Source organism: Canis lupus, chromosome 17 (genome assembly GCF_003254725.2).
Source record: "Canis lupus dingo isolate Sandy chromosome 17, ASM325472v2, whole genome shotgun sequence".
NCBI classification, from domain to species: Eukaryota; Metazoa; Chordata; class Mammalia; order Carnivora; family Canidae; genus Canis; species Canis lupus.
In genome coordinates, this window is record NC_064259.1 from 35518660 (window position 1) to 35546209 (window position 27550).

The 27550-nt window shown below is 41.1% G+C and overlaps 2 protein-coding genes across 5 annotated transcripts in view; one reads left to right on the plus strand and one right to left on the minus strand.

Moving 5' to 3' along the window:
* ACOXL (acyl-CoA oxidase like) overlaps nucleotides 1–27550 on the plus strand; it is a 347270-nt gene that overhangs the window by 167867 nt on the left and 151853 nt on the right. For all 4 annotated transcript variants that reach the window (XM_049095680.1, XM_049095681.1, XM_025453977.3 and 1 more), the window contains one exon: nucleotides 4779–4932. In XM_049095680.1, coding sequence (XP_048951637.1) covers nucleotides 4779–4932 — 154 coding nt within the window. The remainder of the gene's footprint in view (nucleotides 1–4778; nucleotides 4933–27550) is intronic.
* Nucleotides 7308–11602, minus strand: LOC112664941 (malate dehydrogenase, mitochondrial-like). The gene is given in 3 exon segments (XM_025454816.3): nucleotides 7308–8282; nucleotides 8285–8492; nucleotides 11537–11602. Coding segments are annotated over 3 exon segments (1104 nt in total). The 3' UTR covers nucleotides 7308–7452.

Sequence of the window (27550 nt, forward strand, 5' to 3'; positions counted from 1 at the left end):
ATAAAACATTTACACCTGCAAACATTAACCATAAGAGAACTAGAGTGGATATATTAATATTAGATAAAGTAGACTTCAGAAAAAAGAATATTACCAGAGATAAAGAGGAACTCTTTGTAATGATAAAGCAGTCTACTCATCAAAAAGGCATAACAATCTGAATGTGTATGGACTCACAAAATAGCCTTAAAATACTTGAAGCAAAAATGGAAAGTATTGAAAGGAGAAATTAACAAATCCAAAATTATAATTGCAGACATTAGTCATTCTCTCTGAGTAACTGATATAATAAATAGTAATTGATATAAAAATTGATATAATAAACAGCAATATGAACATTACTAATTAACTTGACTTAAATGATATTTATAGAATAAATACTCTATCCAACAACACAGAATGTACATTTTTTACTTATTTTTAAATTTTATTTAAGTATAATTAACATACAGTGTTTATTAGTTTTAGGTGTATAATATATGTATGATTCTTCAATTCTATACATTTCTCAGTGCTCATGAAGATAAGCATACTCTTCATCCCCTTCACCTATTTCACTCATATCCCCCAGCCACCTGCCCTTTGATAACCACAAATTTGTTCTTTATAGTTGAGACTCTAGCTTGTCTCTTTTTCTTCTTTGTTCACTTGTTTCATTTCTTAAATTCCACATATGAGTGAAATCATATGGAATACATCTTTCTCTGACTGACTTATTTTACTAAGCATTATACCCTCTGGGTCCATCCAAGTTGTTGCAAATGGCAAGATCTCATTCTTTTTATGGCAGAATAATATTCCATTATATGTATATATATCACATCTTCTATATCCATTCATCTATTGATGGATGCCTTTGTTGCTTCTGTATCTTGGCTATTGTAAATAATGCTGCAGAAACACAGAGGTGCATATATCTTTTGGAATTAATGTTTTCATTTTCTTTGGGTAAATGCCCAATAGTGGAATTACTGCACCATATGGTATTTCTATTTTTATTTTTTGAGGAACTGCCATACTGTTTTCCACAGTGGCTGCACCAATTTGCATTCTCACCAACACTGCACAGGGGTTCCTTTCTCCCCCTATCCTTGCCAACACTTCTATTTCTTGTGTTTTGGGTTTTAGCCATAATGTGATATCTGTGGCTGTGATTTGCATTTCCCTAATGATTTGTAATATTGAGTGCCTTCTCATATGTTTGTTAGCCATCTGTATGTCTTCTTTGGAAAAATGTCTATTTTTTTCAAGTGCACATAAAACATTTATCAAGACAGACCATGTAAATTTAAAGGATTGAAATCATACAAAGTATGTCTTCTGATTAGAATTAAATTAGAAACGAATAACAAAAACATCTGGAATAATACCATGTATTAGGAAATTAGACAACACACATAATTTATAGGTCAAAGGAGAAATCACAAGGGAAATTAGAAAATATTTTGAATAAAATGAAAATGAAACAGAACATATCAGAATTTGTAATGTATAGCTAAAGCAGTGCTTAGAGGCATACTTATAATTAAAATACATTAGAAAAGGATAAAGGAAAAAAAAAGAAAAGGATAAAGGTAGAGAATCAGTGGTGTAAATTCTCATTTTAAGAAGCTAGAAAAAAAGAACAAATTCGAAGCAAGCAGAAATAATAATATAAATGAAAGCAGAAATCATTGAAATAAGAAATAGCCAAAAAATAAGCATAATTAATGCAAAAATAATTTTTTCTTTAAAAGATAGATAAAATTTATAAACCTTCAGCTAGATTAATTAAAAAAAGAAGAGACACAAATGATCGATATCTGAAATAAATGAGAAGACATCACTACAGATCCTATAGATATTGAAAGGATAAAATGAGGGACACCTGGGTGGTTCAGTGGTTGAGTGTCTGCCTTTGACTCAGGGCATGATCCTAGTGTCCTGGGATTGAGTCCCACATCAGGCTCCCCGTGGAAAGCCTGCTTCTCCCTCTGCCTATGTCTCTCCCTCTCTCTCTCTGTGTCTCTCATGAATAAATAAATAAAATATTTTTTAAAAAGAAAGGATAAAATTAAATATTATTGTTATTATTATTGATGTAACGTCAATGTATTGCCAATATGTGTGACAATATATATGAAATAGAAAATTTCATGAAAGACACATATTACCAAAAGTGACTCAAAAAGAATTGGAAAATTTGAATAGCTTCATCTGGCGTTGCTGGTAAAATCTACCAAATACTTAAGAAAAGAAAACATATTAACTTTACACAAATTCTTTTGGAAAATGAAGGGAAGACTTTGTAACTCATTTTAAGAGCATTAATTACCCTGACACCAAATATCAGAAAGGGAGACAGAACGTAAAGATTGCTAACTCTGGGAAACGAACTAGGGGTAGTAGAAGGGGAGGAGGGCGGGGGGTGGGAGTGAATGGGTGACGGGCACTGGGGGTTATTCTGTATGTTAGTAAATTGAACACCAATAAAAAATAAAAAAAAAATTACCCTGACACCAAAAACAGACAAAGATATTATGAGACCAATATTCCTTGTGAACAAAATGTTATAGATCACATACAGTATATTTTACTGTAAAATAATATACAATGATCAAGAGGGATTTATCTAGGAATGTTAGGCTTGTTTAACATTTGAAAATCAATCTATACAATTTGCCATATTAACATTATAAACGAGAAACATCATATAATCATCTCAATAGATGACACTCAATTGATAGAGAACAGTCAGTGAATCAACACCTCCAACTGCCATCACTCTTCGCGATCTCCAGAGTCTGAAGGATCAGTTGAGAAGACCAGAAAGGCTATACTTCATGGTATTTCTCATGAGTTTGAGGGGCTTCAAGGAAAGTACCCAGCTCAGTGTGTTTACCACCCTTGAGTTTAGAGCCTGATCCTGGAGTTTGGTTGAACATAGAGAGAAAGAGTTCACTAAAGATTTTATTCCCAGCAGTTGTTAAAAACAATAACTCATTTTAAGAGATTTTAAAAACAAAGTCAATAAGAAGGTGTTCAGAAGAAGGGAGAGAGAAGGAAACCTGTATTTTCCATTATAGTATTCTGAAACATGGTGAAGAAAAAACCAGAACTGAGGGGGGAGGTGTGCAGATGCAGGAAGGCCAATAGATATTGTCTGCACAGTAGTCATGACCACAGGTGGCTGAGAGATGAAGGAAAACAGTGACTTTTACCACGTTGAAGGAAGATATTATTCATATCTGTATACATTTCTATTGGTGCTATAACTAATTGCCATAAACTTGGTGGCTTAAAATAACACAAACTTGGGCAGCCCAGGTGGCTCAGCAGTTTAGCACCGCCTTCAGCCCAGGGCCTGATCCTGGAGACCCGGATTGAGTCCCATGTCGGGCTCCCTGCATGGAGCCTGCTTCTCCTTCTGCCTGTGTCTCTGCGCCTCTGTCTCTGTCTCTCATGAATAAATAAATAAAAACTTTAAAAAAAAACAACAACACAAACTTGTTGTCTTACAGTTCTGGAGATCAGAAGTCTGAAATGGGTCTCAATGATAAAAATCTGTCAGCAGAGCTGTATTCCTCTTGGAAGCTCTAGGAAAGAATTGACTTCCTTGCCTTTTCTAGCTTCTGGAAACTACCTCATTACTTGGCTTTGTGGCCCCTTCCTCCATTTCAAAGCCAGCAATGGCTAGTTGAGTCCCACGTTGCATCTCTCTGACTGCTTTGTTGTCACATCTCCTTCTCCTGCCTCGCTCTCTTATAAGGACCCTCATCATTACATTTGGGCTCCTGGATAATCCAGGATAATCTCTCAATTTCAAGATCCTTGATTTTTTTTTAAAGCTTTATTTATTTGAGGGATGCCTAAGTGGCTCAGTGGTTGAGCATCTGCCTTCAGCTCAGGGTGTGATACTGGAGTCTTGGGATCAAGTCCTGCATTGGGCTCACCGTGGGGAGCCTGCATCTCCTTCTGCCTGTGTCTCTGTATCTCTGTGTCTCTCATGAATAAATAACATCTTGAAAAATAATTTTTTAAAAAAGATTTATTTATTTGAGAGAGAGAGAGAGAGACAGAGTGATAGCAAGAGTGGAATTAAGAGAGAGGGAGAGAGAGAAAAAGACTCTCCACTGAGCAGAGAGCCTGACATGGGGATGGATCACAGGACCCTGAGATCATGACCTGAGCCGAAGGTAGATGCTTAACCAACTGAGCCACCCAGGTGCCCCTTAAGATCTTTGATTTAATTGCATCTGAAAAATCCCTTCTGCCACATGGGGTAACATATTCTCAGGTTTCATGGACGAGGACCTGGTCACTTTGGGGGCTATTATTCTGCGTAACACACTTTCAACGGAAGTAGAATTAGAAAAATTAAAAACATGAGAGACTCGTAAAACATTTCTGTGTGAAAGGAAGAGGGATATAGTTTGGATTATGATCTTATACACTAGACTGCAGCAGGGAGAGAGTTACATTGAGTGCCTGCTTTTTATGGGGTCAAGGGGTGTGGAGACAGATGCCAATGTGAGCAATGGGGCCTCTGACGCCTGGACAAAAAGCAAGGGTGAAGTTTTCCAAGGGGAAGATGGCATGGGGGATCCTCATGGAGGCAGAGCACAGAGTGACAGTTCTGCAGGGCACATGGAGACTTTGGTAGCATCTGAGGAAGGTGCAGAGGTCACCCTGTGCTTGCCTCAGATGCGCCTGTGCCCTGGTTCCTGGAGCGGGGGTAGGGGTGCTGCTGCGTCCCTCTCACGTCTGTGCTTCCCTTGCTCCTCTCGCTCCTCTCGCAGGTATGCCGGGATCCTCCTGGACGAGGACATCTTCCACGGGAAGGAGCTGGCGGACAGTCGGCCGTTGCAGGCGCTGGTGGCGGGGCTGAAGGCCTACAGTACCTGGGAGAACGTCCGCTGCCTGCAGGACTGCCGGGAGTGCACAGGAGGCATGGTGAGCCCTGCGGGCCCCAGAGCCCCCCAGGCCTCCCTGCTGCAGCATGCGCGAGGCCACTGCTGTGTGCTCACCAGCAGGCCACCACCTTTAGGCAGAAACCTGTTACCTTTGTGACCCTGGGTGCATCAGCTAGCCTTGCCATCCGTACGGTCTGCCTCCTACCATGCTGCAAGGACTGATGGGGATGACTACATTTGTAAAATGTAGCCCAGAGGGTCTGGCCCACACAGGCCTACAATAAATGTCATTAAACTTGGTGGTGGCCATTGTTGGCAGTATGGGAAAGGGCCAATGAGGGTCAGATGATGACAGCACTGCTCCAAAGTTTGAATCCCTTGGGAAGAATGCAGGAAATGACCTCAGAGGTGTCCAGCCTCAGGAAGAAGGTAGACAGGGATGTGCCAAGCATTTGGAGACTGCTTAGGGGGTCCCCAACCCTGGGGCTCTAGCTGGATTGTGCAGTGAGGGGCACGAGGTGTGAGAAATCTCAGTATGAATCTTTGGAGAATTGAGGGGGACTCTGAGGACAGCTGGAATCTGTGCTCGATTCTCCTACAACCCTGAGAGCAGAGGCACTTTCAAGATGTAGGAAACAGGATATGGGGAGTTTCTGCACCCTTGTGGGGGCTTCGAGCTGATGAAAAGCAGAATCCACATGGGGTCTGTGAGGGATGGCAGGTGGGGTATGGGGCTGCGGACCTGTGCCATGGTGCCATGGCAGGGCTGTAGGGATCAGCTATGGTGGCAGCTAAGTTTTATCCCCAAATGACAGCCCTGCATTGGTGACCCCCAGAGACTGCACTTCTTCACTGGCATGTAGGCTGGATGCAGGCACTGCTGGAGCCTCCAAAAGACATTCTCTGGAGAAAGGGGGCAAGAAGGACCCCCTGTTGGGTTTTTGACCCGAGTTTGATCCTGAACTTGGCTGAATATTGGCCTGTAAACAGCAGTTCTGAACCTGCAGGGGAGGATTACGAGTTTTACCCTCAGTGAGAAGGGGTCAAGAGCAAGTTAAGGGCAGTGGTAGAAAATAAAGAGGGAAGGATAAGTTTTCAGAAACTCTGCTGTCCTGCTGCTCTGTATCAGAGCTGGGGCATTTGGAAGGGTGAGGAGTGAGGGATGAAGGGCAAGGAGTGAGGAAGGGCTGGCCCTTCATGGCAGGCCCAGCCCAAGAGTTTCTTCCACATGAACAATATGGATGGGAATGAGGACCTCCTGTGTTCTCATTTGAAAGCCAGTGTGATCATTTGTCTTAAAGTGGCTAAGGAAAGATGTGCCAATGATGTAGGGAGGGTTCAGTTAGTTAGGTGTGCACTCTGTATCTATGATGATGGTGGGGATGATGGTGGTGAACATGCCTGCTTTCCTCCTGTGGATGTTGTGTGGGAGTCCACATGGAAGGAAGGAGAATGCAGAACAAAGTAACAGCTGGCACTGGAGCACAGCTGAGCCAGTTGCTGAGGTCCTCTGAGGCAGCCAGTTACAATGGCTCAATGTGACTTTTCTTAGTGACCTGACAAGGTGGGAGACTCCTGCCACATGGCTGGTTTCCACCTATAACTCCAGGGAAGTGGCTATCTCTTGGAATCGGAGTTTGCTGGCAGCAGTTAGAAACAGAACTCAGAGATTCTGTGGTAGAGCAAGAAAGTTTAAGTTAGCAGGTAGGAGGTAAGACCAAAAGTGACCCCTCCAGCAGAGGCAGCCCACATAGGGGAGAGTTGGGGCTCTGCTAGCAGTGCTGAGCAGATGCAGATACTGTGGCTTCTGATAGGTGACTCAACCCAAGAGTGTGCTCAAAACCACCTGTGGTCTTTTCGTCTTCCTCCTTTGGCTCATTCCCTTTGATGCATTTCTTGGGCTGATTTGCCCAGTGGTCTCCTGCCCCTGGGCCTTCATACCCTCCCAGATGACCTGATAGACAGGATGGTAGACAGGTGGACTGATGGCAAATAAGATGATGGATAGATGGATTCATTAAATTGTTGCTCTGTGTATTCATTACCTCTGATAATTTAGTTTCACTGGAATGTTACTAATTTGGCTCTTTGGGATTTATGATTATGTATTTGAAAATGGGAAAGGGAAAAAAGGCTGTTAGATGTCTTGCAAGCATCGACACTTGACAAAAATGATCAGTTCTTCCTGTCTGCTTGGCTTATCTCAGTCCCAAGGGGAATATTCAAGACGCAGCAGCCTCTAGCATTTGGTCTAGGTGAGAGCTCACCATCCCAGCATTGTTACTCTTAAGCTATTCTGTGCAAACCTTTGGATTCAGAGGTTCTTTCTCTCCACGTTTATTGTTTCCATAGCACTTGGTGGTCTATTTTTTTTTTTTTTTAAGAAAATGGAAGCCTGATTTTATTGATGCACACATTGACGGATCTGCGATTGGAAGGGGCGGTGACGTTAACATGACACTGGTGGTTAACGCAACGGAAACATGAGGGCAGGAGATGGCTTTGCAGGGACACGATGCCTTCATAAGTTAGGGAAACGGACTGCTAGCTGGCTGCCCTTTCATTTCATGTTCTTCACAAACTCCTCTCCCTTTTTGATGGAGGCCTTCAGCTCGGGGATGGCTTCTGCTATCATCTTCTCTTCAAAAGGGGAGATCTTGCCAATGCCTAGATTTTTCTCGATGCCCTTTTTCCCCAGCAGTAATGGTGTGGAGAAATAGGCACAGTCTTCTTCCTGGGATTTAACAAAGGAACATTCGACAACTCCTTCCTTCCCATTCATTGCATCCACAAGGGAGAAGACAAACCGGGCTCCAGCGTATGCCATGGACAGGGTGGTGGAGCCTGCTCCAGCTTTGGCCTTCACCACCTCCGTGACGGCCTCCTGGATCCGCCCAGCGACGGCTGCCAGCTGGTCCTGGGGAAGGTCCACCTTGGGAGTGCGCTGAGAGATCAGGGGGATGATGGTCTTCCCGGCATGACCGCCAATGACAGGCACATTGACTCGCCCGGGATCCAAACCCTTTAGTTCTGCAATGAAAGTGTTGGCCCTGACAATGTCCAGGGTCGTCACCCCGAAGATTTTATCAGGGTCATAAGCTCCGTGTTTCTTGAAAACCTCCGTTGCAATTGGGATGGTGGAGTTGACCAGATTTGAAATGACGCAGATCATGGCCTCGGGGCAATGCTGGGCGCAGGCCGCAGTCAGGGTGGCCACGATTGAGGCATTGGTGCTGACCAGGTCATCCCGTGTCACGCCTGGTTTTCTTGGGACTCCGGCTGGAATAACCACCACATCGCAGCCTTTGAGGCAATCCGGCAGCTGCTCGGGTCCGAGGTGGCCTTTCACGGTTGCTCTGGTGTCGATGTGGCTCAGATCTGCGGCCACTCCGGTGTATGAGCAACATCGTAGAGGGTCAGGCGGCTCCCTAAGGGGCTGTTCTTGAGAAGCCGCGCAAGGGGCTGCCCCATTCCTCCGGAAGCCCCAAGCACAGCTCCTTTAGCCTTGTTCTGGGCCGAGGTGCTGAAGCTGCGGCGGAGAGCGGCGCAGGAGCCGGCGGCTGGCAGGTGACACCAACGACCTCCACACTGCTTGGTGGTCTATTTAATAGTATCATCACTGTGCCTCAGGAAGCCGTGGGGAAGTCTTAGGTTGGCTCTTTCTACAGAAGCCTCAGCAACTGTTGCTTTCTTTGGGTGATAGCTTGAATGTTGCCAGAGTGACATGTAGTTGCTAAAAGAACATTCTTAGCAGTGAAGTAGATAAATGCAGAGTACAAGTAGAAACATAGTCTATCACTTTTTGTGCATAAAGCCTGGGCTAAATGAGATCTCGTACAAACTCTTTCTCCAAAATTAGATCGTCAAGTAAACAATACTGGTTGGAACTTTTCATAATTGGTGTTCACGCAAGCACGTCATGGTCTTAATGACTGCTGATTAAGAGTCATTGTTCCCTCTTTCTAAATTCTGTCTGTGTGCAGAGCAGTGTACGAGGTACACATTCCCCGTCCTGAGGGCCAGGTAACGTGAGAGTGGACAGTATACATGGTGCGTGGAACTGAGTGACCCTAGAATTCAGTCAAATGAGTGTTCAGGGACTGCCAGTCTGACCAGGTTGAAGTTACATGAAGTCACTCTCCTGACTAAAACAGCAGGACCCTGAACATCAGGCAGCGAGAATGAGGAAATAAAATAAAACCAGATGAGCTTTACATTTTTCCCAGTTTACTACCTTGAGAGTTTCCACACCATGCCTTAGGAGGGGCAACCAAGGCAGAGCCCAGTGAACTTGCTGATTTGAAGACACAAAGCTGAGAGTCAAGGGAGACCAAAGTACCTGGAATTCACTGGCTAGAGTAGGAGACGGAAGAGAACTTAGAGAGAGAACTCAGGCATCTGCGGTGGTCCCCTTCAGACATTCAGATGAGCACCGATTATTGCATGTGAGTGAGGGAAAGAATCACCTGGAAGATTTGGAGGGAACAATATCTGGTCTTCACACGGGGCTGGGAATAGTGCCTTTTCCCACAAGCCAGGCTGGAATACCTCAAAACTCAACCTGAGGAAAAAAGAAGTGTGTAAAAAAACAAAGTTAAGGATGACAGCAGATTGCTTTCTTAATATATAAGATTTTTTTCTTAGTATTTACATCTCTTTAAAAGGGAATTGAGGGGCACCTGGGTGGCTCTGTCAGTTAAGTATCTGACTCCTAGTTTTGGCTCAGGTCCTTCTAATCTCAGCATTATGGGATGGGGCTCAAAGGGTAGTCTGCTTGAGAGTCTTCCTCTCTCTCTTCCCGTCCTTCCCCTTGCTTGAACACACACACACTCTCTAAAATAAATAAATCTTTTTAAAAATTAGATAATTGACTCTCTTAACAAAAGTAATTTCAGTGTAGAGTCAGTTTTTATAACATATGTAAAAGTAAAATGTATGACAATAATCACATAAAGGCCAGAAGGGGAGAAAAGGAAGTATACCATTGTAAGGTTCTTATGCTACACCTGATGTCTGTATCTCCTGAAAGTAGACTGTGGGAAGTTGAAGACCTATAAACCCTAAAGCTACCACTGAAATAAAAAAAAAAAAGAGTTATAGCTACTAAGCCAACAAAGGAGTTAAATGGAATTCAGCAATACTAAGTTAATCCAAAAGAAGGCAGGAAAAGAAGCAGGGGAGAATGAAGAGATTGTTCAAATAAAACACAAATAGCCATATGGTAGATGTAAACCGAACCATGTTCATAAACGCTTTACATGCAAATACCCCAATTAAAAGGCAGAGATTGCCAGATTGGATTAAAAAAACCAAGACCCAACTATAATGCCTATAAGAAACACACTTCGAATATGAAGACACAAAGAGATTAAAAGTAAAAGGATGAAGAAAGATATGCCATGCTCACAACTCATCCAAAGAAAGCCAGAGTGACTGTTAATATCAGACAAAGCAGATTTCAGAGCCAAGAATGTTGCCAGGGATAATAAATAAGTCCATTTCATAATGACAAAGGGACCACTTCGAGAGGATATAATAATCCTAAACCTAATAACAAACTTAGCAGGTTAACAATAATCGGGTTAATAACAGCCTTACCTACTTTGGTTATTCCCACTTTGCAGATGAAAAAATGGGGGCTTAGAGCAGTTGGACTTGTCTGAGCTCCCACAGGTGGCTAGGGGATTTAAAGCCCGATTCGCCTGACCCCAGAGCCCATATTGATATTGTGAAGCTGTGCCCCAGGGAGGAGTGGGAAATCATACTGAGGTGTCTGGGAGGCTCTCCAAGGAGGAAGGCTCACCTTTGTTGTGTGGAATGGACAGATACCCCTGGGTAAATGGGACCCCATTGCACACTGCATTTGCACACAGGTCCTGCTTCAGTTTAATGAGCCTCCTAATCTTTTGAGGCCCACACTTAACCAAAGATGAGGTCTGAACTTCTTGGGGCTTAGTGTCTCTGGTACTGCAGATCTGCCCTTCCAACTGATTCTTTATGCTGATGAAAGGCAGCCTCTTCCCATATCAGACACAGTATATGCAGGGACCCAGGATCCAGGGGCTGGAGTCTCTTTGCTTTTTACTTGTTTTAGTTAACAGTCATTAAGCACTTTCTATAGATGTAGGCAACTTTATAAGTGCTCTGCATATAGGAACTTAGCTAACTCTCCTATTAGATGAATACTATTATCAGACTTACTTTCCAAAGGCAGAAACTGAGGCCAGAAAGAGATTAAGTAACTGGCCAAGGTTAAGCAACTAAAAAGTGGCAGAGCCAAGCTTTAAGCCCTGAAAATCTATCTCCAGAGGCCATGCACCAAACCATTGGGTCATATGCAAATGAAGTGTGCCCTATGCTCCAGAAAATAGCTGAGTTCATGTTAATGGGATGAGCAAAGTTTGAATCTAGCATGCCACTTTGCACCTGTGTGACCTTGGTCAGGTCTATGTCATTCCTGAGCCTATAGACTCATGTTGCTGAGCTACCCAGAAGTTGGCATTAAACTGGATCCTCCCGTAATGGGGGAGGTTGACTGGCATGGCCAGATTCTATTCTTCTTAGACTCTCTGAGGTGATTCCTGGCTCTTGCCCTCTGTTGTACGGCTGAGGGAAGGAAGGTGGGATGTGGCTAAATTACTCACCCCAAACCTCTTCAGTAAGTCAGGGAGGGGTTGGAACAGGAGCTGGTATGCTCCTGCTCCTGGCATGCAGCCGGGCACCATTCCCAAAGGCCGGGGCTTTGTGCTCACACATGTTCTGCATTTTGGCTTCTAATCTCAGTATGTAAGTGGAGAATCCAACTGGCCTCATTTGAACATGATGAAAACCCTTCACCTGCCCATGTGGGAATACCCGGTGTCAATTCTGCGGGTTCTGGGTAGTCACATGACTCAGGCCTCAGCTGCTCCTCTCTGCTTCCACCTTCTTTCTTTAAGGATTAATGGGGTCAACCAAGTTCTTAGGACCATTGCTATTTAACTATACTTGTACATTGTCTCTTTTCTCCATACCCAAGCAAACTCAGATTGAATTTCCTACAATTGTCTGAGAAAGGAATAGGGAAACAGGACCTGGATTATAGAAACCTCTTATGAGGCTGAATGGTCAAGAGGAGCAGTGTAAGAGGTAGGGAGGAGCACTCATCACAGAAGGGGTGGGATCTCCTGGTCAGGGCAACGTGACCCTGGATCTTACCGCTGGGAGCCTTGGTTTCCTCATCTTTTAAAGCCTAGCATGTGATAGGCAGTCAGTAAATACTAGAATCTCCTCTTCTTTTTTCCTGGATGTGATCACATTGAAGAATCCCAGCTCTCTTGCCCTTCCCTTTCCCAATGACCCATTAGACACATGTGGAAGCTTCCTGGTTAGGGTTCCTTGAGGGGCAGCCTTGGAGAGTACAAGCAAGTCACATTCTCAGCATATCTGACTCCAGATCATCAGGGTCTGCAAAAACAGGCTTGGGGCCTAGACTGGCTGCATGGTTCCTGCTGCTCCCTCCACTGGAGTGAACTTAACAGGAGCCCTAGCTTTTGACCGTGGCCCTGACAACCACATTCTTCACAGGGACTTATTACAGTATCCCTGGCCTTTGCATGTTTCCTGTACCTGGACGCCTGTGGCCAGAAGCTGTGCTCTCTATGTTGTCCCCTTTGATATCAACACTGGAAGATACCACTTCTAGGCTCACTGAGCCCTGAAGGTCACTCTCCACAGCAGAATTTTAGGGTTCCCTCCATCCAGAAGGTTCCCTGTGAGAACCTTCTCATCTCCGCCCCTGCTCCATTTGTCCTCATTGTGTTTCAGAATCCTACATGGAAAAGCAGACCTGGCTGAAGCAGAATAAAGAAATTTCTGTACAAAATTTGAGCAAGGAAAAGTCTCAGAAGAGATCTATGACCCAGCATGATGATAAGGTTATCAGCAAACATGCATTGACCATTTCTTTCATGTTGGACACAGAGCTGCTGTTTGCTGTTTGGAGATGTCATCCAGCTGGGCCATGACTGAGTCATTATATTTTAAAGATTGCATAAGAGAACATTAAAACAATTATAAGTGTTTGTAAATTTAAAAAAAAAAAAGTGGTGTGATGCAGAGCCCCTCCGTTATTTAGTAGACTTAATCCCAAGACTAATTCCACAGGGACATTCAACACCACCTCATTTATCTGGCATTGACCATTTCTTGGAACAAAGCCAAAGGCCTGAAATAAGCAAAACAGAACTCTGGGAATCCCAGTGAGATGACATGAAGTCTGCGTGCTGAAGCTCAAACCCTTAGTCATTCCTAAAGGAGCCCTGGCCAGCTTCCTCTGGAGCCTGGTCATGCTTGTTGACTCTCACACATGGTTCCTGATTTCCTGAGGTGCTGCTGCAGAGTAGTAAGGATAGAAGGACTCTGAATACAAGCAGCTAAGAGTGCTGGTGACCAAAAAATAGCCAGAAGAACTAGAAAAAAACAGACTCAAAAATCCAAGAGTACAGTGGACCCTACTTCAGGCCCAAGAAAGAATCAAAACTCTTACGGAACATGAAATCCTCTCGGCAGAGTGGGTTCTGTACAGCCAGGCAGGCTGGTGGCTGGTGCAAGGAGGATAGTCATTTGAAGGTCACCCCTCTATCCTGGGTGCTATAGGTTTACTATTCCCTGGAATAAGATAGATAGTATTTCTTTAACTGCTCAACTTTTCATAGTAATCCCCTGGATACGTATCTCTCAGAACAGATAAGTAGGTCAGCCTGACTTGGATCTAATATGGCAGAGACCATTTTGCTCCCCATCCAATTTCTTAAGAAGAAACAGAGCCAAGAAAAATCCTGGCTGGTGCCTGGGTCATGTGGAGCTAGCAATGCTGGTGGAGGTTTCTAGGTATGGAGGTCATGGATCCAGCTGGCTAGTATTGCATGTGTGAGCAGGGTAGGGGTAAATTGGACTTCACCCTAATGCCAAGTAACTGGGAAACATTACTGGGTAATGCCAAGTACCTGGAAAGGGTTCGGGTATAGCCCATACTCAGAAACAGTCCCAGGATCTGGCAGGCCTGAGAAAGGACTGGCTGGGATCCAAGTGTTGATCCTTGTAGAAAGGTCCTCTCTGTGGCTACTATGACAGTTTCTTCATCTAGACTCTTTGCTCAACCCCAGTTTTTCTAGAACACCAGTGGATCTCTGATCAACTTCTTCCCTTTCCATTTCATTGATTAGAGAATCCTTTCTCTGGACAGAGTTAGGGCCTTCAAGAAGAACCTCAACATTTTGGGACTCTGGATTAAATCCTAGGCTTCTCTTCATTTCTGCTGTCACTTTCTGATCATTATGCAGACAACAATCAGTTTGATTGTAGGGATTTAGAAAAATAACAATAAAAACACTGCATAATGATAAATTATTTCTCAACTTTGAAAAAAAACCTTACTCCAAGATTAGAGGACTCAGCTCTTTTTTTTTTTTTTTTTTCCCTCAAGAAAGGTTTCTGTTTTTGACTCCTTGACATTCTCTGAGTCTCTGCTAGGTAAAGTGCCAGACCCTATATAGGCGTTGCCACCTGTATTCCTCCAACAGTCCTATGAGTAAGAATTATTATCCTTATGGTTTTCACATGGATTGAAGAACCAAGGCCAGAGGGGAGATGCTATTTCTCCAGATCTAGTAGAAGGTGGAGGCAGGTTCTGATTCAAATCTCCCAAATCCAAGGCTTTTGTCCTTAATTCATGATCTTACTTTGTTGGGGGTGGGGGATGATAACTTTGTTTCTGGATCCTGGGTTCCATGTTAATCAATGTTCCATACTTAGCCCCTTCATTTAACATAATCCACAATTTTAAAACAAACCTCTGTGTTTTGCTGTGGTCACTGGAAAGAATAATCTCCCAGTGAGAAAATCCACATGTCATATTTGTGAGTGTCTTATGCTAGCAGGTCTTATCTTGTCAGGTAAATTAGAGTGGGAGAGTAGCAGGCAATAAAACTGACCCTCATCACTGATAAAGAAAAGAGAGATTACTAAAATGACCCAAGAACAATCCATTTTATTGGCAACATTCCTTTGAAGATCTCAGCCCAAACTTCTTAAGGGCATAAAGAAGGCAATTGTAAATTTTATGTGAAATGGATAGCATTCAGACATATGAGAGGATAATGGATAAAGCTGGCATCAATTCTAGGCCAATATGCCAAATTTTGAATCTACTGTATTCTTGTTTTACCCTCCCTTAAGATTGTTCTTAACTCTCCAGATGGATTCACCCATCACATCAAGAAAATAAGGAGGGGGAAAAAATGAAGCTTCACAGGTTGACTTCTGATTTTGTGATCATCTTAGTTAAAATCCTTCTGGATGCAAGTTAGAGAGACTCATTACCGACTTGCTCAATCAGGGAAGGAGAAGAGACAGAGAGAGAGAGAGAGAAGAGGGAGCCAAGAGATGTGTGTGTGTGTGTGTGTGTGTGTGTGTGAGAGAGAGAGAGAGAGAGAGAGAGAGAGAGAGAGATAAGAGAGAGAGAGAGAGAGAGAGAAGAGGGAGCCAAGAGATGTGTTCTAGAATCCAGATCTCACAAGGACCAGGAACTGGGAAGGGGTGTGAAGTGGAGGCATCTCCCTCTCTTGGGTCTCATTGTCTCAGCCTTTGCTGGGTGTCTGCTCATTCTCCTGTTCTTCTTCATTTGTGGCCACCCTTTAGCTGTAAAGTTTATAGCATCTCCAATCCAGCTATGCTCAGTTTGAATTGTAGTACTTCCCAACTCTGTCATTTTTGGTTCAAGAATGTGGTTGCATATCATGAACATGCCTACTGATGCTTCACTAGTATAGGTGGTGAGACATTGAGCACATATCTATTATACAGCACAGCATTTTAAAATATAAAATATTTTAAAATATTTTCTAACTAATCCTTTCAGGCTTGTATATAGATATGGATCTCAACTTTAATGTTGATCTTATATCCAGCAACTTTGTTGAACTGCCTTAATAATTCTAATAATCTGTTTGTAGTTTTTTTTTTTGCATTTCCTGTGTAGATAATCATATCACAGGTGACAAATGATGGCTTGTTTCTTCTTTTATCATTATTTACATTTATGTATTTGTTATATTATTCAAGTGGCAAGGACCTCCAGTGCAATGATTGAAAGAGGTGATTGATAACAAGCACCTGAATTTTATTCTTGACTTTAAAGAGCATGTGCTCATGGTTTCACCATGAAGGATGTTATTTGGTGTGGGTATGTCGCAGATATTCCTTTTCCCCCAGTTTTATTGAGAAATAATTGCCATACATATTGTATACATTTAAGGCATATAGCATGATGTAGTTTGATTTGTGAAATGAGTACCACAAACATCCATCTTCTCATGTAGATACAAGAAAAAGAAACGAAATAAGAAAATTATAAAGAAAAAGATTTTCTCCTTGTGATGAGAACTCTTTCTTAACTTCTTCCTGTATATCATATAACAGTTTTGGCTATAGTCATCATGATTTATATCTCATCCCAGTACTAATTTATTTTATAATTGTCTTTTTGGTGATGGCCACTCCAACTGGCATAAGGTGATGTCTCACTGTGATTTTAATTCACATTTCATTAATGACTAGTGATGTTGAGCACTTCTCTTTTCTTTTCTTTTTTTTTTTTTAAGATTTATTTATTTATTTATGAGAGAGAGAGAGAGAGGCAGAGACACAGGCAGAGGGAGAAGCAGGCTCCATGCAAGGAGCCTGATGTGGGACACGATCCCGGGTCTCCAGGATCACACCCTGGGCTGCAGGCAGCGCTAAACCGCTGCGCCACCGGGGCTGCCCCTGTTGAGCACTTTTCATGTACTTGTTGGACTTTTGTATATCTTCTTTGGTAAAATGCCTATTCAAGTCTTTGCCCATTTTTAATTGGTTTATTTGTTGTTTGGGTTTTTGTTTTTGTTTTTGTTTTTGCTGTTGAGTTATATGAATTCTTTATGTTTTATATGTGAGATATTAGCTTCTTATCAGATATATGATTTGCAAATATTTTTTCCCATCCTATAAATTATCATTTCATTTTGTTGATGGTTTCTTTTATGGCTCAGAATCCTTTTGATTTGACAAAATCTCCCTTATTTATTTTTTATTTTGTTGCTTGTGCTTTGGTATCTATCCAAAAAATCTTTACCAAGACCCATGTCAAGGAGTTTTGTTCCTATATTTTCTTCTATCATGGTCTCTCATCTTCTATTTATGTTTTTAATCCATTTTGGGTTAATTTTTGTGAGTGATGTAAGAGTGGTGGGCCCAGTTTTGTTCTTTACATGTGAATATCCAACTATCTCAGCATCATTTATTGAAAAGGTTATTTTAAAAAAAAAAAAAAAAAAAAAAAAAAAGAAAAGGTTATTTTTTTCTCCATTGAGTATTCTTTGCTCCCTTGTCAGATATTAGTTGATTGTATATGTTTGGAGTTCTTTCCTGGGTGTTCTATTCTGTTCCATTGGTCTATTTGTATGTTTTTATGCCATTACTATACTGTTTTGATGACTGTAACTTTATGGCATAGCTTGAAATCAGGAAGTGTGATACCTCTCGCTTTGTTTTTCTGCCTCAGGGTTTCTTTGGTTATTTGGGGTCTTTTGTTGTTCTATATAGAAGGAGTGTTGTTTTTTTTTCTACTCTTGTAAAAAAAATACTATTGGAAGCTTGGTAGAGATTGCACTGAATCTATAGATGGCTTTTAGTAGTATTAACATTTAAACAATATTCTTCCAATCCATGAACATGGATACCATTTTATTTATTTGTGTCTTCTTTGATTTCTTTCAGAATATTTTATAGTTTTCAGTATAGAGAGCTTCTATCCCCTTAGTTAAATTTATTCCTAAGAATTTTATTGTTTTTGATGCTGTTGTAAATGTGGTTGATTTTTTATTTCTTTTTTAGAAATTTGGTTGTCAGTATACAGAAATGCTATTGATTTTTGTATGTTAATTTTGTATCTTGCAACTTTATGAATCCATTGATTAGATCTAACAGTTTTTTGTTGAATATTTAGATTTTCTATATATAAAATCCTGTTTCTGCAAATAGAGACTAAATTTTACTTCTGTTCCAATTCTGAAACTTTTTACTTCTTTTTCTTGTCTGACTTCTCTAAGACTTCTAGTATAATGTTGTATAGGAATGATGAGACAAAGGACCCTTGTCTTGTTCCTGGCCTTAGAGAAAAGGCTTTCATCCTTTTATCATACATTAAGTAAGTAACTATGGGCTTGTCATATACAGCCTTTATTATTTTAAGATATGTTCCTTTTATGCCTAATTTGTTAAGAGTTTTATTGTGGACGAATGTTGAATTTTGTTAAATGATTTTTCTGCATCTATTAAGATGATCATATGATTCTTTTCTCTTATTCTATTAATGTGTGATGTATTACACTAATTGATTTGCATATGTTGAACCATCCCTGCATCTCAAGGATAAATCTCCACTTGATCATGGTGAATGATCCTTTTAATGTGCTGCTGAATTCATTTTGCTAGTATTTTATTGAGAATTTTTGGATCCATATTCATCAAGATATTGGCCTGCAGTTTTCTTTTCTAGTAGTGTTTCTTTTCTAGTAGTAGTATTCTTTTCTGATTTTAATATCAGGATAATACTGGCCTCATAAAATGAGTTTGAGAGGGTTCCTTTCTCTTTGGTATGTCTGGAAGAATGTAAGAAGGATTGGTGTTAATTCTGCAGATGTTTGGCAAAATTCACCAGTGAAACTGTCAAGTTTAATCCAATCAGTAGTGAAATGAGATAGCGAGGCCAGGCAAAAGTTGGTCAAATCAGGCTTTTAATGGGACAGACTCTCGGGCGAGGTTCCGCAGCCCGCAAGGGAGAGAGAGAGCAGGGAAGTCGTGGGCCAGGGAAGTCACCCCCAGGCAGGTCGCAGGAGGGTTTATAAGGAGTTTTTGGCGGGAGAGTTGGTAGGGAAATATGGGGTGAGGTTTCCTTATTTGGTGGTGTTTTTCAGGTTTTCGGTCTTTTCCGGGTCGGTTTTTTTTTTTTTTTTTTTTTCTTCCGGTTAGGGCAGGGGTTACTGGTTTCATAAGCTAAGTTAGGGTAGGGCGGCAAGGTGGCATTGGCGGGAAGATGGGGGTAGGGCAGCGTTATTGGGAGGTTGCTGGCCTCCAGTTGGCCATTTTGAGGTCCCCAGTCTCGCCAGCCCAACAGAAACCATCTATTCCTGAGTTTTTCTTCAATGGGAAGTTTTTTATTACTGACTTGATCTCCTTACTAGTAATTGATCTATTCGGAATTTCTATTTCTTCCTGATCAGTCTAGTAACTTATCGATTTCCAAGAATTTTTCCATTTCTTTTATATGTCCAATTTGTTGGCATATAGTTGTTTATAGTTACAGATATTCTTTGTCATGTCAAAGAAAAGTCCGTTTTGCCCTTAGTTTCAGAAGATACTTTTGTCTGCATAAGTACTTTTTTTGACTGTTTTTTAGCAATATAAATAGATTAGACTTTTCGGGAATTATGTGCATTTATTTTATTGAGATAATTGTACCTTTTCCTTCTTTTAATCTGTTAATGTAATTGATTTACATTAATAGCTTTTCTAATGTTTAATAAACCTTGAGTTTGAGGATATAAACTTAATCGTGTGTGTGTGTGTGTGTGTGTGTGTGCGTGTGTTCAATATACTGTTGATTCTGTCTGCTAAGATTCATTTAGGACTTTTCCAGCCACAATAACAAGTGAGGTTGACCTGTATTTTTCCTTTCTAGCACTGCTCCTGTCCATTTATACCACTTTCATAAAATATCTTGGGCAGGGGTGTTCCATATCTTTTCCTATTTTCTCAAAGAGTTTGTATAAAATTAAATTATCTGTTCCTTGAATGGTGCAAATACATGTAAAGCTATATAGGGTTCATGGTTTATTTCTAGGAATATTTTATTTTATTTTATTCTTAAATAATTTATTTATTTATCCATGAGAGACACAGAGAGAGGCAGAGACACAGGCAGAGGAAGAAGCAGGCTCCCTGCAGGGAGCCTTATGTGGGACTTGATCCTAGGACCCCAGAATCATGACCTGAGCCAAAGGCAGACACTCAACCACTAAGCCCCCAGGTACCCCTCTACGAACATTTTAAATGATTGATTCTCTTTCTTTAGTAGTTATAGCTATTTAGGTTTTCTATTCCTCTTGAGTCTGTTTTCATCATTTATATTTTTCCAGTAATTTTTCCATTTATTCTTAGTTTTAAAATTTATTGGCATAAGTTCATAATGCCCTTTCAATCCCTGCTGTATCTATAGTTTTGCTCCCTTTGCCATTCCTAATACTGTTTATTTTTCCCATCCCCTTATCTTGTGCTCTATTTTTGTGGTTTTTTTAAATAATAAACTTTTGGTTCTGTCGATCCTGTCCAGATATTATCTAGTTTTTCTATTTAATTTATTTTTATCTTTATTATTCATTTTATTCTACTTTCCTTGAGTTTATTTTCCTGCTATTCTTATAGCACCTCAGCTTGAATATTATCTTGTTAATTTCTGCAGTTTCTCCTTTTTATTATAAACATTTAAAGTAACATTTCTTTTTCTTTTTTTCTTTTTATTTTTTAAAAGATTATTTATTTACTCATGAGAGACACAGAGAGAAAGAGAGGCGCAGACACAGGCAGAAGGAAAAGCAGACTCCATGCAGGGAGCCTGACGTGGGACTCCATCCGGGGTCTCCAGGATCAGGCCCTGGGCTGAAGTCAGCGCTAAACCGCTGCGCCACCCGGGCTGCCCAGGATGCAGGATTTTAAATACAACCAAAAGATCAAGCTTATTATTGGCATTATTCAAATATTCCCTATTCTTACTGAGGTTTTGGCATATCTGATCTATCATTTATTGAGCAGGCTAAAATCTCCCTCTGTTATTGGTAGGTTTGTCAGTATCTCTTTATAATTCTGTTAACTTTGGTCTCATTAGTTTGAATTTGTGTTATTTGATGTTTACAAATTTGTAATTGCTCTATCTTCCTTGTAAATTGAATATTTGGTCCTTCTGCAGTGACTCTTTAAACTCTAGCAATGCCTTAAAATATATTTTGTCCAATATTAATATATGGACAGAAGTTCTATTTAGTTGGTATTTATCTGTTATATCCTTTTACTTTATACTTTTATGTGTTATTGTGTTGCATCTTTGTTTCTTATAAACAACATTTATCTGGTTTTTAAATTTAATTTGCTATACCAACTTTTTTTACCCTTTTAGTCTAAATATTTATTGTCATCACTGATATATCTGAATTTATTTCTTCCACCTTACTCTTTGCTTTCTATTTGTTGTGTCTTATCTCTGCCTGTTTGGACTTCTTACTTTCTTTCAGATTTATTATTCCCTCCTTTCATTCTTCCCTCATCTGGTTTTCATTTTATTTCTGTTCATTTTGTGGTCACTCTAAGGTTTTTTGTTTTTGTTTTTGTTTTTCGAGAGAGAGAGGGAGAAAGAGGGAGCGGTGAAGAGGAGCAGAAGGAGGAGAGACAAAATCTTAAGCAGACTCCATTCTCAATGTGGAGTCCTAAATGGGGCTCCATCTCATGGCCCTGAGATCATGACCTGAGCTGGAATCAATAGTCAGATGCTTAACCAACTGAGCCACTCAGGTGCTCCCACTCTGGCAGTTTTAATATACACATTTAACATACAAAGTCTAGGGACGCCTTGGTGGCTTGGTGGTTGAGCATTTGCCTTCAGCTCAGGGTGTGATCCTGGGATCCTGAGATCAAGTCCCACATTGGGCTCCCTGCAGGGAGCCTGTTTCTCCCTCTGCCTAGGTCTCTGCCTCTTTCTCTGTGTCTCTCATGAATAAATAAATAAAGTTTTTTTTAAAAAATCAACATACAAAGAAAGTCTAAAGTTAATTATCATCTTTCCTTTCTTCAAACAACAAAGACTTAGATTGCTTTCCCAAACTACCAGCTCCCCACCCTCTGTGCTATCATGTCCATTACTTTAGTACTACATTTTTTAATTCCACCAATTAGCCCTTGTATTTATTATTATATGGAACCAGGGTTTCTTAGAATTACTGCTTTCTACCCACATCTTTGTTTACAATTCCTCCTGGCATCTCTTTAGCTATTATCCTTATTCCTGGAGTGCCTTTGTCAGAATACCATTTAGTGTGGGTCTGTGGTAGTAAAGCTAAGTTTTATTTGTCTGAATATGTCTTTATTTTATGTCCAATCTTAAAAGATTAAGTGGTGTTAAGTATGGAACTCATGTTTGACAGCTATTTCTCTCAGTACTTTGAAGTTTTTACTGTTATTCTGGATTCCCTTGTTCCTGAGGAATCAACTGTCTAATTATAATTTTTTATGACACTGTATTGTGGAGGAGTCTCTGCTTCTTTTAAGATATTTTATTTTTTGGTGATATATGGTTTTACTATAATGTGCTTAAATATTAATTTATTTTTAAGGTTTTCCTATTTACAGTTATTTGAGTTTGCCAGATATGTGGATTTGTGTCAATTGATCATTTTGGAAAATTTGAGGCCATTGTTATTTTGTTTTATTTATTTATTATTTATTTATTTATTTATTTATTTATTTATTTATTATTTATTTATTATGAATTTATTTTTTATTGGTGTTCAATTTTCCAACATATAGAATAACACCCAGTGCTCCTCCCCTCAAGTGCCCACCTCAGTGCCCATCACCCAGTTACCCCCACCACCTGCCCACCTCCCCTTCCACCACCCCTAGTTCGTTTCCCAGAGTTAGGAGTCTTTCATGTTCTGTCTCCCTTTCTGATATTTCACACTCATGTTTTCTCCTTTCCCCTTTATTCTCTTTCACTATTTTTTATATTCCCCAAATGAATGAGACCATATAATGTTTGTCCTTCTCCGATTGACTTATTTCACTCAGCATAGTACCCTCACATTAAGATCTTTCATCCATTTTGAGTTTATCTTTGTGTATGGTGCAAGAGAGTGGTCTAGTTTCATTCTTCTGCATGTGGATGTCCAATTTTCCCAGCACCATTTATTGAAGAGACTGTCTTTTTTCCAGTGGACGGTCTTTCCTCCTTTGTCGAATATTAGTTGACCATAAAGTTGAGGGTCCACTTCTGGATTCTCTATTCTGTTCCATTGATCTATGTGTCTGTTTTTGTGCCAGTACCACACTGTCTTGATGACCACAGCTTTGTAGTACAACCTGAAATCTGGCATTGTGATGCCCCCAGCTATGGTTTTCTTTTTTAAAATTCCCCTGGCTATTCAGGGTCTTTTCTGATTCCACACAAATCTTAAAATAATTTGTTCCAACTCTCTGAAGAAAGTCCATGGTATTTTGATAGGGATTGCATTAAACGGGTAAATTGCCCTGGGTAGCATTGACATTTTCACTACATTAATTCTTCCAATCCATGAGCATGGAATATTTGTTATTTTGAATACTGTGTGTCTATGTTCTTGTTTTTATCTACTTCTAGGTATTTTAGGCTAATATCGGTATGTGCTACCTTTGTAGGTCCAATTCCATTGTTGTCTGTCTCTTCTTTTGATTGTTCTTTATTTAAATCAAGCCCATGGTATTTGGAACTTTATTTTGGAAGTTCTTTCAGGCCAGCAGGGATCCACATTTACCTCTGCCAGCTGCCTGAAGATCCTACTTTAATCTGGTTCCTCTGTTTGAGGCTCTGATGGCCTCATAGGAAGTATGGATTCTGACCTCAGAGCCACATAAATGCAGGCCATAGTTGAAAACTCTAAAGAGAGATGTTTTCCCTCCTCCACCCACAGCCAGAGCTGAGCCTAACCAACTTCCTCATTATGTCCTTGGGTGAGGAGTGGTATTTTTTTCCTTCTTCCATGGTAGGTGTTGTTTTCCAAGAGACCATGTTTCTGTAGGCATCTTTATATAACCTCTTATCTGGCCTCAATACCTGTTACCCTTTTGGAGTCCATGCTCTTTCATTGTGTTCAGCCTGTGAGTACTTCTCTTTATTAGCTTAACTTTGCCTTGACAATAATTTTTAAAAAATATTTGGTGAACGTATTTTTTTATTTCCACTGGAGAGGTTTGGGTTTTTTTAAAGATTTTATTTATTTAGTTGAGAGAGAATGGGGGATGGACAGAGGGAAAGGGACAAGCCAACTCTGCACTGAGCATGGACACTCATGCGGGGCTCAGTCTCACAACCCTGAGGTCATGACCTGAGCTGAAACCAAGAGTTGGATACAACTGACTGAGCCACCCAGGCACCTTTCTACTGGAGAGTTTTTTAAAAGAATATCTAGTCTGCCCTATTACCAAAAACAAATCTGGGTTCCCCTCCTCTGTGCTACCTAAACAGTTTTAGTCCAGTTGCTGTTGATTCCCTGTGGCTCAGTCCAAGGAACCCTTCTCCGTCCTCACCTGCTTAAGGGCTCAGCAGTATTCCTCACAGCAGACCTCTCCCTTCTGGACACACTCTCTCTCAACTTCAGGACACTATACTCTCTGGCTTTCTTCCTGATTCTCTGTCTTCTTAGTCTCTTGTGCCAGTGTCTTCTACATGACCTGTTGGCATTCTCCAGAACGTGAGCATAAGTCCTCTCTTCTCTGTGTATTCACACTCTTGATGATTCTTTCTTTTCCTGAGGTTTTCAATACTACCAGTATGGTGAGGACTCTCTAATTTACATCTCCATCCCAGACATCTTTTCACATGTCCAGAGTCTCATATCTAACTTTCATTTTGACCAGTTCTCTTGGATAGCTCACAGACTCTCTCTCACACCTAATATTGACACATATGAAGGTTTGAGCTTTCCCTCAAACATCCTCCTGCTCCAGGATTCCCCAACTCAGTAGACATCACACCATACACCTGTTCATGTGGCCCGGACTTCCTCCTTCTCATGCACGTACTCATGCCCTTCTCCCTCTACCTCCATGCTGCTGTGTCTCCACTACCGCTTTGTCCAAATTTTCTCTTGTCTGCTATGGGCTGTGCTCACTCAGCAGCTACAGCCACATTTTCAAATCACAGGTCATCTTACTCCAAAGCTTAAAATTCTTTTATGGCTTTGTACCTAAACCAACCTAAAGTGAATCCCCAAATGCTCCTCGGAGTCACTTGATCCCTATTTACTTATCTTTGGGCCACTCTCCCCCAGCTTAGCACCTCCAGCTCAGTCTTCTTCCCAGTCCCTGAACAGTCTGTGCTCCTTCGTGGCCTCAGGGTATTTGCACATGCTGTTCTCTCACCAGGAGCAAGCTTTCTCCCATTTCTGGCTTGGCTGACTTCTCTTCTTTAAGGTTCCAAGTTAAACAAACTCTCTGAAAACATTCTTTGGCATCTAGGTTAGAAGAGGTCTTTCTTGTTCGTTTTTTCCCATGGAACCCAGATCTTCTCCTTTCTGGCACTTACTACAGATTTTTTAATTACCTATTTTATTTGTCTACCTGACCAACACCTATCTCTCTCCTAAGGACAGGACCGTGTCTATGGTTGCAGTGTGTAGCTGCGTAGTGCCCGCGACATGAGACTCTCATTATACATATGGTGACAACCCACAAATGAACTCCTTCCCACCCACTCTCCCCAGTTCATATGCACTGACAATGTAGGGTCACTTCAAAGCAAACAGGGCAGGGCAGGACAACTTGTCATCACTTCCATAGGAACATCCATCATCTGCTGAGCCTTGAACTTTAGCTGTCAGAAGACTCTGCTCAGACCGTGGCTGTCTCAGGAAAGAGTGCAGGAAATCTCACACACATCAGCTGCCCACATGTACAGGCTTTGCCCCATTTGAAGTGGTGGAGGTGCATAGGTATAAATTAACACCCCCCTAAGACACAGTCCCTCCTATTTGGTGGGTCAGTGTCTATTTCCAATTGACTCTCCCCTAACAAATTTAAGATAAGATTGATTTTGTCTGTTTCTTCTTCTTCAAATTAACAAAGTTTACCCTCAATTTGTTTAAAAGGAGGAAAGAAAGCCTGTTTCTAATTTCTTCTGATCCGTTTATTAAATGTAATCATACAGTAAAAAAATTCAGAGATGTTAAAAACAGCAGGAAAATATTAAACTTTCAGTGTACAAAGCTTGAATCATAAAATATGTTTCATGGGGCTCTTAGTGAAATGGGACACAACCTTAATGACATTCACAATTACTTGTTAAGAGGCTCGATGTAACCCAGAAGGCAGAGATAGAGTAACACATCTACCCAGTGTGCTCTTTCTTCACGGAGACCAGATTCTGGGCTGCATCACCCCCTGAGGATTCTGTTGGCTTTGGGAGCGTGGAGTTTAACGTTCCCTCTGTCTATTCTATGTTTCTTTTTTTAATTAAGAGTGAAATAAGCTAATGGAAAATATTATTCATGTTTTGGGGGATGAAACCTGTTTCTTCCCTTACTTCCTTCTTTTTTCTCATCTGTCCCCTTACCCTAACCAGAAATATATAAGTAAATGCCCCTCCTTAGGAGTCCAATGTGGGAAAAAAAGAAAACTTATGGTACTACTATTTCATCTCCCAAGGTACACCTTGAGATAATGGCTTAGAGAAGGATTTCCTTAGACTCCAGAGGATTTATTTGTGTTGGAGAAGCGGTTCACGTTGATTTATCTCTGTATGTGCGCACGCATACACGCTCTGTGTTAGTCTGCTCAAACTGCCATAACAAAGTACCTCAGACTGAGTACCTTTTTATAAAAATTTTTAAACTATTTATTTATTTATTTATTTAATAAGAGAGAGACAGAGATTGAGCCAGGAGTAGGCGACAGAGGGAGAAGGAGAAGCAGATTCCTCACTGAGCAGGGAGCCCAACATGGGGCTCAATCCCAGGACCCTGAGATCATGACCTTAGTTGAAGGCACATGCTTAACCCACTGAGCCACCCAGGCATGCCAGACTGAATGCCTTAAAAAACAGAAATTTATTTTCTCACAGTTCTGGAGGCTAAAAGTCGAATATCAGGGTGTTGGCAGGGCTGGTTTCTTCTGAGGCATCTCTGGCTTGTAGATGATCTTCTTCTCCTCCCTGTGTCTTTATATGGTCTTCCCTTTTTGTGTGTCTCTCCTCTGTTTAGAAATATACCTGGAAATGCTATAAAAAATAAATTGAAGTAAAGAGATAGGGAAAGAGGGTAGAGGGTGAGGCAGCTGTTTTAGTCAGAAGGACCAGGGGTGGCCTCCCTGCAGTGGGACCTTCAGAACAGAGACAGAAATGAGAGGAAGGAGAGCCCCATGGAAATCTGAGGGGATTGTTCCAGACAGGGGCAATAGCATTGCAAAGCCCCAGAGGAGTAGGCAAGGCCATTGTGTCAGGTGCAGAGTAGGAAAACCTCACTGACCCTCAACTTCCTTATCCCCAAACAGGGGTGCTGAGATGTCATTGTGAAGGGTGGAAATGAAATATTGGATGTAACACAGAACATAGAATTGGTCTTCTTTAAGGATCATGTCTGTCCCATTCCTCAGCTGGTGCTGGCTTATAAAGCCTTGTGAAGATAAGTGCTTGGTTGTGACCTGGTATGGAAAGTGTCTCAGGCTGCAGAGCCCAGGACTGCCCATCAGCTTGCCACCCATGGGTGCTGTGGATGACTATTTCCTCTTTCCCCAAATCCAGCACTCTTATTTTCCTGTCTTGTTCACCCAGTACTGGCTTTCCT